Source organism: Kryptolebias marmoratus, linkage group LG15, assembly GCF_001649575.2.
Source record: "Kryptolebias marmoratus isolate JLee-2015 linkage group LG15, ASM164957v2, whole genome shotgun sequence".
In the NCBI taxonomy this organism is placed as follows: Eukaryota; Metazoa; Chordata; class Actinopteri; order Cyprinodontiformes; family Rivulidae; genus Kryptolebias; species Kryptolebias marmoratus.
Window position 1 is genome coordinate 24,799,255 of NC_051444.1, and position 13,745 is coordinate 24,812,999.

The following is a 13,745-nucleotide window of genomic DNA, read 5'->3' on the forward strand; positions in this document are numbered from 1 at the left end:
AAAAAAACTTCAAAAACACTCCACAGAAATACATTTTACTTGTCTGAATTTTTTATGTACAGATATGCATCTTTTAATGGTTTAAAATAAAAAAAATAAAATAAGAGAAGTCTAGTTATTTCCATGCAGTGTCCAGAAAGAGGTATTTTTCAGCTTGTAGGGCACCACAACTGCTTCCACCCACCTCCATCATCATCATCATCATCATATGAAATTACTTTTTGTCACAACAAAAAATAGTGGCTGGTAAAATATTTGAGTGGCTGGTAAAAAAAAAAAATTAATTTCCACCCCTGGGTAGTAGCTGAGAGTCATCCTCAACACATATTCTGAGCTCTGTCACGTCTTGCAAGATCTCACAATATCGCACGAGGTCGTGCGTGACATTTACAAGGTTAGACTAAAACGGCTACGACGCCATCATTCCTCATCATAAGATGACCTTAGCTTAATGTTCTGTAATAAAAAGGCGGCGGGAAGGAATGCTGAGCTTTTAATTTTACTACAACCCGTGAGCCCATCTGAGTCGAACAACTTCAACTCAATCAGAAACGATTCAAAGAGCAAGCTCAGCGTTATTATTATTATTATTCACAATATGGTCAATTCCGACAGACCAAGTATGTCAGTGTTCATGTTTTTCTGCTGTGGGATAAATCTAGAGCAGTTGGAGGGAGTCTTTACAGACGCAGTAAAGGAGGACCCCAGAGGCTGCTTACTGCCTGGGCACACTGCTAACATCATAAGCATCAAGCTGGTTTGGATGCTGCACAGCTTCAGTGATTTCTGCTGGTACTTCAGGCAATTTTTAACATCTGCTAGACGACGAGGGTCCGCGCCAACAGGAGAGCTGTTTATATGCAGAAGCTTTCCAAGGACCAACTAACACCTGGAATAAAGGGCCGCGATCGCCCTGGATGAGGACGGCTACGAGTGAGGAAAGACAGGTTGCAAATATTGTTTGGATTTGAGCGGATGACGGAGCGTACGTCGCAGCGGAAGAGGCAAACAATACTGCGGAGATAAATTTCAGAGCGATATGATAAAAGAAAACTGACAGTCAATCAAAACCCAGCCAGGGTAGCAGTTTTACTTCCATGGTGGTAAAAAGTTGACAACTCGAAGGCTGCCTTTTTTTAAGGCTTCTGTGATGATTCATATCCTTTATTTAAGGCCTACCTATCCATGAAAGAATGCATATCACCCACCGCCTTTCACGCCAGAGTTTCAGACTGAGATCATCTTGTGCTGAGAAGTGAAGGGAGCTGCAGCCATTTTGGTCAGACCTTGAAAGCAACACGCCACGCGATATCCCCAGATGTCTCGCACAGAATACGTGTTGCGAACGACTCTCAGCGACCACCACAGCAAATTTTACCTCAAAAACTGTACAACTGAGAGCTTTGACCATTTCTGTGCACAGCTAATGTCGATTAGCTGTGGCGGCCATCTTGAACTGGGCTGACTTCTGAAGAAGTTGATCAGTTGCTGAGGTCCATCTAATAATTACCTTCTGAGATTTTCATAAAAAATAAAATAAAAAACTGTTCGGTGACTCAAGAGCTATTTTGCTAACAGCAAACAGGGTTGACCTCAAATAGTTAATGGCAAAACTGTCAACACTGACCTTGCATAATATGTTAGAGCTCATAATATGTGTTGGGGATCAGTCTCAGCTACTACCACACCAAAGTTTAGGTCGATATCTGCAGAATTGACTGAGTTATATCCAGTTTTGTGGGTTTAAAGGTAAGTTAGCTGTAGAAGCCAAAGGTTATGTCCTGAAAGTTTCATTAAAAGTCATTCAGTGGTTAATGAGATATTTTGGTAACAGACAGAATAACGTTCAAACACACACAGACATTGGCAAAAGCATTATCATCCACCTTTGCCTTTTGGTGATGGGCGAAAGTAAATGTAGTTTAAAGCTAAATAAGATACTTTATTATGGCAATGCTTCAGCTGATTCCCTAAAGAGGAGCTATTTGATGGACATACTTCCTAATATGTCAGAATAACACTTCTCTGAATTACACAGTTGGCGTGAGAAACAACCATTATTTATATGTTCAGTTAATACAATATTAGCCTAAAAGCACGACCAAGCAGGCTTTAATGACTCCAGGTTTGTTCTTTACTTCTTTTGTTTTTGACCATGAATAGATCATTAACTGATGCTGACATGTGCAAGATGTATAAGCAGCCTTAAAATGAGCTCTTTCACAAAGCGGTAGATCCTCCTAACTCCGTGTTTTTATATTATAAAGCTACATCAATGAGGCTTTCCTTTTTTTAAATCTTTGCAACTTACTGCAACAGCAAGTCAACAAAATCAATTTCGGGGCCTGGATGCAGATGGAGTGAGCAGCATGTTTTTTGGCATCGTTGTGCCGAACGTTATTGCTCAGCAGAGCGACTAACAGCTATGATATCATTTTAGTTAATGTAATTGTTATGGTGCTTGGTGTGGACACCTGTTGAGGCCCTGAATTCATAGCACAGTGCAGAGGAGACATATTAAATGCGTGGCCAAACTAAAACAGAACAACCTCCTTACCAACATAGCATTTATTCCAGTAGACTTGGCGGTTTTCTACTTCAACATATAGTCTTCAAATCCTTTCCCCCTCTTCATATGAAGCCACCAGCCCCAATTCTATGAATAAATCCCTGTCTAAGAAACCAAGTGTAATTTTCCATTCCCTTTGTATAAACTTGGCTGCTGTGGCAGTTTTGATCAGTTTTGTTCTTTTTTTTCCCCCTCTTATTGTAAGCACATCAAACAGGCACTTATATTAAAAAAACAAGCACTTATGATAAAAGTATGTGCAGAGGAAATGATTTTTTTAGGTCATAAATTAACTCACTGGTGCTCTCTGGAGGACAAACTCTGCAATAACAACACCGCATATAAATACCCTAAAACACATCTTTACAATTTCTGTATGCCGATATCTTATGACTAATTACTGGGAGACAAACTTGACATTAATGCATCTGCTGATACATTAGAGATGCGATAAGTCTGCCAGCCATATTTAGACGACTGCCTGATTTCTGGGCTTTATTGAAGCTTATATAACATCACGCTCTTATGGTATGATCCCTACATATTGCATCAACTTGTCATTTCCTTTTTGCATATGCTTCGGAAAAACTTGCTTTGAATAATAATAAATGAAGCGAAGGAGAAACCTTCTGATGCAAACTGCCACTGAGAGGGTTTTATTGAAGATGATACTGTTATAATTTCTCTTTAGACTAGTTTCATTTGAAAACAGCAGCCTTGTGGCAAGACCTGAGCTCTCTTAAAAGATACGAACGAACCGATGCGGGCTCCACAAAAACATCTTCGACGTCATAAGCTGCCCCAGTGATTCAAACTGCTATTAAATCCATTTCATGTGACTCAGTTGGTTCTTTTTCTTTTTATTTCATGTTAGGATACTGTTGTTACTGTCTACTGTAAAAGCTAAGTCAATTTCTCACTTGACTGAGCCTTTACAACACTATTTTCCCAGAGAAATCTTTAGCTTCTTTTGTTAAAATGAATGGAATTTGATATCAGTCAATAGGAAGACAACAGCTAAGTATCACACGGGCTCAGAAGACTCTCGCCAGCGACACTATTGGGTTTTTCCAAAATTAGTTTTTGCTTTGGTGCTTTACAGCAAGAATTTATTAATCGCCTGCTAAGAGAGTGGCTTCAGTAGGAAACAAAGATTACAGAGGGTGGCAAAGTTGACACCTCGGTGAGATTAAAAATAAAGTTATACCCCCCTCCCCCTTCCTGTCCCAACATGTCTACAGAGGAAGTTGAGGCAGCACTTTGCTGGAGTTGTAACACACATCTGACAGTTGGGCGATCCTGGAGGCTACTTGAGGCTTTTGAAGATTTTTTTTATTATTATTTTTTAAATCAGCAGGATGTGACTTAGAGCTGCTCGTGAAACAACAGATGGATCTGTAGCGTCTGAAGCCATCGCAGTGCCACGTTTGTTTTGTGCGTGAATGTGTCAAGATTGTTTTAGTAAAGAGTTCTTTTCAAAGAATTCATATAAGGCAATAATAAAAAAAAACTAAAACGTAATATACATATGTTCAGTTAATAGGGGTGGGATACACCTTTACGCATACCAATATCAGGTATCGGCCCAGTACTGTGTACCTGTACTAGTAAAACTGTTCCGATACCACAGTACTGGTATCACATTAAGGCAGCATGACGTTCTCCTTTTAGTTGAGCTGTCAGGTGGCAGAAAGGTAGATTTTCTGGGGGGGGTTTTTTGAGTTGGCTGTCCTGATCCACACTCCTCATCAGTTGGTGGTGGTAACACAACATAAAGTTGTTTGTTACCCATCAATAAACAGAAGAAGAATCTAATTGGAGATATTTCAAAGTGAACGACTGAGCAGAAGAGGGATCTGGGGGTACACAGATCTGAGCCCGAAACTTCCAGACAATCCCACCGATCAGTCCCTGGCAAGAGGATGAAGGCTGCAATAACCATCATTAAGGTGAAAAGGGACATTAACGAAAAGCTTGAGCGGTGGAGGAGTTATCGACCCGGGAAAGTCGAGCCGGCAAGCCACCCCAGCGAGTACCGTATTTTCTGCACCATAAGGCGCACCGGATTAGTAGGCGCATGCTAAAACATACGGTCTACAAAAAAAAAAACTGTACACATTACCGTACGCCCCTGTGTCAGGGACAGATTTTGGAATTCAGCGCACACATAAGGCGCCCTGGATTATAAGGCGCACTGGCGATTTTTGAGAAACTTGAAGGCTTTTAGGTGCGACTTATAGACCGGAAAATACGGTAAGTAGCGACCTGTGCTGGCCGCCGCCATCAGTTTACATCAAGGGTAGGCAACCCTGGTCCTCGAGGGCCACCATCCTGCAGGTTTTCCTTGTTTCTCTGCTCCAACACACCTGATTTGAATCAGTGGCTGATTAACAGGCTTCTGCAGAACATGAGGAGGTGATTTAACCACTGAATCAGGTGTGTTGGAGCAGGGAAACAAGGAAAACATGCAGGATGGTCGCTCTCCAGGTCCAGGGCTGCCTACCCCTGGTCTACATTATTCTGAGGAGAAACTGGCTATGGTTATCAGTCTTCTACCCTGAGTCATTGTCAAACCTGAATAGATGCTTAATGAGCAGTAGCTGCTGATTCCCCCTTCTTTAAAGAAGGCACTATGCTAACGTTAGGCTAATGCTTCAAAACAGTGACTTTTTTGTTGTCTCCTCACTTGTGCTGCAGTGAGCTGGATGCCTTAACGATGTTTGCGACAGAAACTCTGTTCAGTGCTTTATGTTATTGCACTGTAATGTTGCTGGGTAGAAACAGTGCCTCTGCTGTGCTGATAATGACCGCGGTGGTGACCGTTAACTAAGATGGAGGGGTTTTTCTTCCATTTTTTAAGTGAAAAGCAAAAAAAAAAAAGTGTTCAAAACACAAATTTTTAGCATACAAATAACCTGTTTGAAAGGATTAACTATTCTACTATCTGTAAGAATTGTAATGACATTCATTACCACTCGGATCAGAGCTCAGCATCAGCAAATACTCAAGTGTAAGTTTTGGTCTGAAAAGAAAAAAAAAAAGTGGTATCAGTGGATTTCTAGCTTCTAGTCTATTTTTAGATGCATCACATTGCTAACATGAAAGACTTCCAAATAATTTTCAAATGTCAAAAATTAATTTTGTTAACGTTTATCTGTGCTACCACTTTGAGGCTGCATTCACACCTGATAGTTCGGTAGATTCGGTTCATTTGGGGACCAAAATGTCAACATTTGTTCCATTTTCAGCTGCTGTGGTTCTCATTCACGCTGCACCGAGACAATGAGACAAACCCTTTGAGCAACCCGTTCCCCCCCCTCACCTGTGGTGGTGCTGCACCAAGAACTACTGAAGGAAACGACAAAAAAACCTCTGAAGAAGACCCTGAACGCAACTTCCTTCTTCTGGAAAAGTAGCGTCAAATTTGAGTGTTTTTAGGATTTCAGTTTTGACTGTACGTCTGACCACGAGCCATTTCTCTCCAGAGAAATCTGCCTTTGTTTTGGTTGTATTTACCCAGAAGGCCCTGTTCTGTAGTCCACTTCCTCCTTTCGGAGCGGTCTCCGGTCTGCTTGCGTTCACATGTGCATTCTAACCGCGCAAGCGAGAGTTCACTTCAACCAAACTGAGACCTAGGTGACTTTTTGGCAAACAAACTCGAGTTCGAGTAAAGCGAACTAAACAGGGCCGGTGTGAATACACCCTAAGAGTCAGCACAGTCCCTGCTGCGTGATGCAGATACTGAAGCTGCTGTGGTTGAAACACAATGAAATGGGTTTTTACGTCTTTTCTTTGCCGAACTCCAAAGAATTTATGTCCGTAAATAATAACAACTTATTAAATAACTGTCTTTCTTACTAAATGACCTTGAAGTGTTTGATTTCTGTACAAATTTCAATGACAAACACGATGCTAATTGCGTTAGAACAAAGTTGGCATCTATGTTAATCGTTGGTCAGCAGCCTGGTTTTTGGCATATGTCATTGTGCAAAAAAAAAAAAAAAGATTATAAATCAGTGTCTATTTATGTGAATGAAGCTATAGTCATTTCCATTTGTGAATTTGTAGCTGTCTCTGTATTTCACTTTCAGTGTTTGGCATAAACCTGCTGGTGTTTAATCATAAACCCGATAATCTCAGATAATGAAAATGCATCGATAACTGTTTCGTAATTGCATCGCAGCTATCTGAATCCTAATCGAATTGAATCATGAGGTGCCTAAAGATTCCCACCCCTAATATGAAGAAAATTTTGTTACAAATTTGCAAGGGCAATGACGATAAAGATTATTCAAGCACCTCAAAAGGTAAAGAAAACCATTAGCTTCTAAAATTATTTTCCTACAAAGTCATCTACAAGAGGTCATCGAATTTTCCGGGAGCTGCTGAAAGAAAACATGCCCCTCCACCCCCCACCCCCCCACCGTAAATGTCAGAGTGAAATCCTAGAAAGTTTGGCACTGCATGAAGGAACCTCGAAGAGACACAAATCCCTCACCTCTTACTCAGACTGATAAGTTACTCCAAAAGCTCGAACACAAAGGCATGAGAAAGAAAAACAGCTGCATAACTCTAAATTAGAAGCTTCTACATGAGAAGAATTTAAATGTTCTTTCTAAAATTTATGAAAGCCTGGAACTGCGGAGCACAGAAAGAACATCCTCTAATTATAGAAGCAAGCGACTGTTGGGAGAGCTCCTCTGGGCCGTGAGGATGTGTACCGAGTGCTGCAGACTGCAACTTCATCTTGAGAACACTAAAAGAAAGCACTACGGGAAGCTTTAGTTATTATCGGTTAGAAAGCCGCCTCTGGATAAAACTCAACATCCGTTTTAAAAATTCAGAACGCGGGAACGCATTCACTCGAGCTCCATCAATAGGTACCAATATGTTCGAATGCTACAGACGGCTTCACAGTTTCCAGATCCATTTCATCATTTTACGCCGACAAGTTACACGTCTGGGTCACATTTTCTTTTACTGTTGGTGTTTTTTTCTTCTACATGTAAATTAAAGGCCTAGCGTTCCTCGAAGGAATGCATATCGCCCGCTGCCGTTCATGTCGAAGTCTTAAACTTTAGCCCTATTCACACGGGATTAGTTTTACCTAGGGACCACAGATTGTCTGTGTTGTTAATCCTGTGCAAATTGGCCATGTCAGTAGTTTGTTAAGTTAAAAATTTTTCCCGCAAACTACCTACTATATTTTGCTGGACAGAATCGGGCGGGATCCTATACCTAATTAGGCGTTTTGTTGTTTCCTGGGTGCATTTTTTTTTCGTTTTTGGTAATGGAGGCTGCATTGGAGTGCACAGATAACCTTTTGTGTCCCGGGCCAGCAAAACCCTATCAAAAGGAGCAAAATCACATGCAAATGGTGGCATTTTCCTCTCTTTGTAGCCTACTATACAGCTGACTAGAGCTAACATGTTACACAATAAGCAGCACGTTAACATCGTATCCAGAAGATGTCTGTAAATTTCAGCTAAATCTCAGGCTTCGGTTATCCCGTGTGAATGTGTCACATAAAAAGGGGACGTTGTGGGGGTAATTTATTTATTTATTACATTGGGTCCCCAGGCAATGCTTATCCCATGCGAATAGGGCTGAAGTTACAGCGATCGCTGTATTGGCTAAGGTTAAATGATTAAACAGTTTTAAGCAAAAAATACTATGCAGCGTGTAATGGCCAGAGTATGTGTCGGAGATGCCACACCAAATTTTAGCTCAACGCCCTGCGAAATTGGCCGAGTTAGAGACATTTTTGTGTTTTCCAGGGTCCCTTAGCTGTGGGGGCCATCTTGAATTAGGTCGATTCCAAAAGTTAATTAGTTGTTGATGTACTCCTAATGATTGAGGGTTTCAATCAAACCAACCTTAATCCTTTTCTAAAGCATCTCTGTGAAAGAAAAGCCTGAAAAAATACTCAAACTCTTTCTGGGACTCGGTTTTATGTTTGTAACTTCATTTTTTTTTTTTTTTTCAAAATTCAGAAATGTTTACTTGCTGGGATGTAATGGCTTGTATCACATTTGTAATAAGAAAACGCCAGTAAGTCTTGTATGAACCATTTGGACTTGACTATTATTGTAAGTGTTAGCTTAACGTGCAGCTGGGATAATGATCTGCTGTTTCATTAGCTTTACATCCAGTCTGCGGGAGGGGAAAAAAACAACATTACTCCCCAAATGGTCTCATTTTACTTTCATATTATCATATTTTTTTTCTCTTATTTTAGCGGGCGTTACGCAATTCAACTCGACATTACCGGAAAAGTTCAACTGCCTTTTATGGAAAACAGGAACAGCTTGATTTTACCTTGATAGTGGGTGGTGCAATGGCCAGGTATTTGTCCCCATTGTGGTAGGTGATAGACTCCTGTCCTATGATTATAGCTCCACCAAATGGCTCTGGAACTAAAATACAAGCAGAATGGGGGAAAAAAAAAGAGAAAACCTTTTACATGAATCATTTCTATTCAATTTAGATGCATCAATTATCATTTTTTGTTCAGTAGAGCTGTAAAAAGCTTATTTATCTAGATGTACACAGTATAATACAGACTCAAGATTGCTTTATTAGCTTTATTTCGAAATAATAATCTACTTTAAAAAGACTTGTTTTGCTTTAAAGATTTAATTTTACTTTAACTTTGTTGCTTAGAAATCCCAGTCACTAAATATTGGAAAGCAAGTCCCTCTGCTCCTCTGACCAGGAAGGAGTTACGGTGGGTTTTAGATTCAGAAAGATGGAGGCTGCCAGGGGAACTGTAGCCCTTTTAGAGGTGTCCTGGACAAGCAGGAGGGAGAAGCTGCAGAGAGACGCGCCAAATTTATCAGCAGGAGAGTGGGAACACAAGTGCACCGAGTCAAGACGTGAAGTCGTCCTCCCCACGGAGAAGAAAGGCACCTGAACAGGAAATGCTGTGAAGGATCAGCCACCTTGTGTCTGTTATCTGCCGGGTGGTGCGCACCACACGAGGCTCTCCTGCCACTTGTATTAGTCCATTAAATTAACGCGCACAACGTCTGTAAAGTTTCTTTAAAGTATATAAAGTTATATTAGAGACATCTTTGGTGTATTAGTCACAGCAAAGAAGCTGCTGGATGACATTTAACTCACGTTGCTTGACATATGAGAAGAATCAGGCGACCGACAAGACGCGGCGTGATTTGAAGGGACGCGTTTTCACCACCTGAACTTATCTGCTACCGTTCAGCTCCTTTTGACGAGCTGCCGTCAAATCGAAATGCCAACGCAACATTTCACTTTCAAAAAGACCGTATCCAACTCAATATTTTTAACCATTTCGGCTTGAAAAGGGCTTCTTTTCCATTTTCAGTTTAAAGAGCAAACACATAGAAAACACATCACATAACAGTTTCGGCATTTATTTACCTGGGATCACCATGGATGCTTCAGCTTCCACGTTCTCCTGTTTCCAGGGGCCTTTGTTGAACTCTTTCTCCCTCAGGGAGACCTCGTAGGTCTTCACGTGGCGTCCTTGAGGGTCCTGTGTTACACAACAGATTGCATGTTTTAGTTTTTAGGAAGATTAAAGCCCATGAAGTAACACCGAAACACCACTGTTTCTAGTTTCTGGAGCCTCGCTGTTTGTACTAAGTGGCGTCGACAGCAGTCTGCTGTGCAGTCTGTGCTAACGCTGCAGGTTTCAGACGAGTGCCAGAAATATTATCAGCATATTTTCACATCAGTGATAAGAATTAGCAAACTGATTCAAAAGGTAAAAAAGATATATATATATATATTCCTCTTTTTTATGGTTACCGGCAAACAAGGCTGAGATTAAGGTTCTTCAATCAGGTGACAAAAATGAGGATCATGAATGAAATTTTGACATCACAACTACATTTTTAAAAATATTGCGAATAAGAAGCAAAATAAAGGCAAATATGTGTATTAGCGTCTCCAACTTATTTTAACGAATTAAGATAATTGTGCAACTAATCCAACAGCACCTGATAGATGAAGCAGACTGTCGGTGCCTGGCAGCCATACAGGAAGTGAACATCAATGACTTGCAGCTCCTCCAGCCGGATATTAAAAGCCTTGAGCTCGCGGTTGTCCCGGTCCAATGGGATCACCTTGAACAGGCCGTCGTACAACCTCAGACCAATCATGCGACACTCTGGGTCAACGATTCCAATAATGCCCGTCTCTGATGGGCGCCCAATGCGATCCTGCAAAACAGGTTTGAGTAAGACTCTTTGAGCAAACCCACCCTTTATATGTCCTGTCACGTCGAAAACTAGAAAACCTCAGACCGATTTAAAACTCCACAGCAGAATGCATTAACAAAAGCTGCAATTTAAAACTAATTAAAAGTAGTTTTGTGTTGTTGCCTCTCCCACCTGGACGTTGCCATGGGCGCGCGTGATGATGTCAATGCTTTCTCCGTTCTGTTTGTATTCAAGGATGCAGGCGTTGTATTTGGATGTGAGTATGAACAGCAGGTCCTTGCTCTCGCCCTGTATACCAAAATATAAACAGGTGTCATTTCATTAAAAAGGATTTGGGGTAAAATACTGTAATAGGCCGTTGTGGCCTGTTGTGCAATTTCTACAAATCTGAAAAAAATAAATAAAAATAAACTTACAGACCAAATGAGTTGAGACAACCTTTACAAAACAAAACATGCACCAAACAATCTAGTATACACACTAAAAATGGTACTTTATCATTTTAACCTCTCATCACTTACTTAAAATCAGAAAACGGCTCACTTTTTAATTCTTTTTTCAACCAGCTGATGGAACAATTCCTACCTTGGGCCGGAAAAGCTCCATGACAGCGATTTTGCCGTACATGCCGACCTCCTTGACGGGCCTCAGCCCCTCCGCCGTGACCACATAGATCTCCAAACGTGTGTTCTTGGCTATGAGCAGGTTGAGGTCTTCAGCAGAAGTAAAGTGACCTGTAGACATTACAACATTTGTGTTAATTCCATACAAAGTTGGGAGTTGGAGGGGTCAGCTGCAGAAGAACTGGAAAAATATTCACATTTTTGTGGCATGATTTTGAGTATGCCTACTAAATATTCAGGTCAGGTATCAAAACATCAAGTATTTTCACTTGAAATTACTACAATCATTAGCTGTAGCCTACCCAAAGGCTCCCAAACCTAAATCTACCAATTATATAGTTCACTCCACAGAAGCCTTTCAGATAATCTTATTAAAGTTATTACAACTTAATGTATTAGCTGATTAACAGAACATCATACTTCATTGCTCACAATAATCATGCATGTGTAAGAAAAAATAAGGAGAACTGACACATATACTGTTTTGATAACAAGAAATGTCAATAGTCTGGGTTTACTTCATAAGTTTAAATGCTATTTAACATATTTGTAGCATTACAGAGAAAAGCCTTGTTGTTGAAAGAAATTCTGGCTCTATTGTCAGCTATGTGGCTCCATTACACAATGTCCTTCATATAGGGAAAAGAAATATCTGGGGTTCAATGGACAGGTTTTGATCACTGGCAGGTTTTAAGCACCTATGTTAATAATCTGACTTTCCCAGACTGATTACATGGCGGTTTAACATAGAGTAGATGGACAAAGCACATTTTGGTGACAAGAATGGTAGCATTTGATTTGTATCATTTTTTACAGTAGGATTTGGCCATTTAAACTTATTTATAATTTCTGTCTGCTCTATCTTACCATTTTATAGAAATAATAACAACATTCATTATGTTTCATAATAAATCCATTGTACAGAATACATCAATGTGTTTGATATCATCTGGTTTGTTGGCCGTCTTTAGCCTACAGAGACAACAGCACTGGTATATTTTTATGTACAAAGCTATACTGGGTAAATTTCCTTCCTGTCTGTGTACATTTTTAATACTTTCAAAGGCCGGTCTATGAGCTGCGGTCCTCCTCTTTGGAGTTCCTCAGATTTTTTTCTGCATTTGGTGAGAACAGTGTTCTCTTACTTTGCACCACAGCTACAAACTAATCTTCATCCCAAACTAAAGCTTAATGCTTTTGTCTTTTCGGGAAAGTTTAAAGCTTGTATAAAGTCTATAACTTGAAGAGTGGAACTGCTAGTCCTAAAATGGACTTGGTACTTGAACTATGCTAGTTCTGACTTGTTTTGTTTTTTTATGCGTTTTGATATTATTTGAATTTATGTTGTGTAACTTTGAAATGACAAGGTTTGTTTACGGTCTCCCTTAAAAGAGAAATGCTAATCTCAAGGGACTTCCTGGGTAAATAATGACTAAATAAATAAATAACATAATCCCTAACTGTTGCCAATGTTTTTTGTGCGTGTGTTTTTGTTTTTATTACCTTTGGATCGTGAATATCCAAGTGTGCATTACCAAAACATTTCATGCAACCTTTCTTGCCAACAAACTGGTTCTGAACTACCAATAAGATATGCACAAAAATGTGTAATTTATATACAAACAACAAGATAATCACAGTCAAATGGACAAATATCGTGAATCAAATTGAAGGATTGTCGAGTTCAAAGTCTGATTTTTTATGGCATGAACGCATTAGATGCTAACAACAAAGCATTTTGACGCATGGTATAATTTAAGGAGGTTTGCAATGATTTTATTAAAATACACCCACTTAACGTAGCGTACTGAATCACTTGAGGCTTACAGTCCAAGTGAAACAAGACTTTTAAAAAACATGTTTATGATTAGCGCTGTGTGAGAGCAGCAGGAGGAGGAAACGCACTGTGGTTACACAACTATTCTTGCATCCAAAACAAACCAGTGCAAAGTCGAGCTAACTAAATGTATGTTAGAGCAGGAGCTAAAAGCGTCTGTGCCGTGGACTGCACGCACACAGCCGTGTCTGTCTTGGGAGCAAACATCTGATTAAGAAAATCAGCAGCTAGCTGCCGCTGCTAAAGGCCCGTGTGGAGCGCCTCGGCTGCAGCGCGGGAGTTCAGACAGCGCACAGCTTTCAGCACAACAGAGAACGGCGCGGGATTTACCTGTGATGCACGCGTTTACCGCCGTGGGTTTCTGCGCGGTCACCACGTAGTTGTACGACATCTTTACAACGACAAAAAAGGACAAACACCGGAGAAGTGTTTTAATCGCACACAACTGACAAAATCATTGATAAAACTCCCGGAAGCAGTTGGGCGAGACGTCTTTTAGGTCAAAGACAAGCGCT

At 40.4% G+C, this 13,745-nt stretch overlaps 1 protein-coding gene across 1 annotated transcript in view; it reads right to left on the reverse strand.

The window, feature by feature from the left end:
* ddb1 (damage-specific DNA binding protein 1) overlaps window positions 1-13,732 on the reverse strand; it is a 58,621-nt gene extending 44,889 nt beyond the window's left edge. Inside the window, exons 1-6 of the mRNA XM_017414249.3 lie at window positions 13,561-13,732; window positions 11,356-11,504; window positions 10,942-11,058; window positions 10,549-10,770; window positions 9,968-10,082; window positions 8,888-8,985 (exon numbers count right to left, since the gene is read on the reverse strand). Of these exons, the coding sequence (XP_017269738.1) occupies window positions 8,888-8,985; window positions 9,968-10,082; window positions 10,549-10,770; window positions 10,942-11,058; window positions 11,356-11,504; window positions 13,561-13,621 (762 nt within the window). The 5' untranslated portion in view covers window positions 13,622-13,732. The remainder of the gene's footprint in view (window positions 1-8,887; window positions 8,986-9,967; window positions 10,083-10,548; window positions 10,771-10,941; window positions 11,059-11,355; window positions 11,505-13,560) is intronic.
* Between the last annotated feature and the right edge of the window lie 13 nt (window positions 13,733-13,745).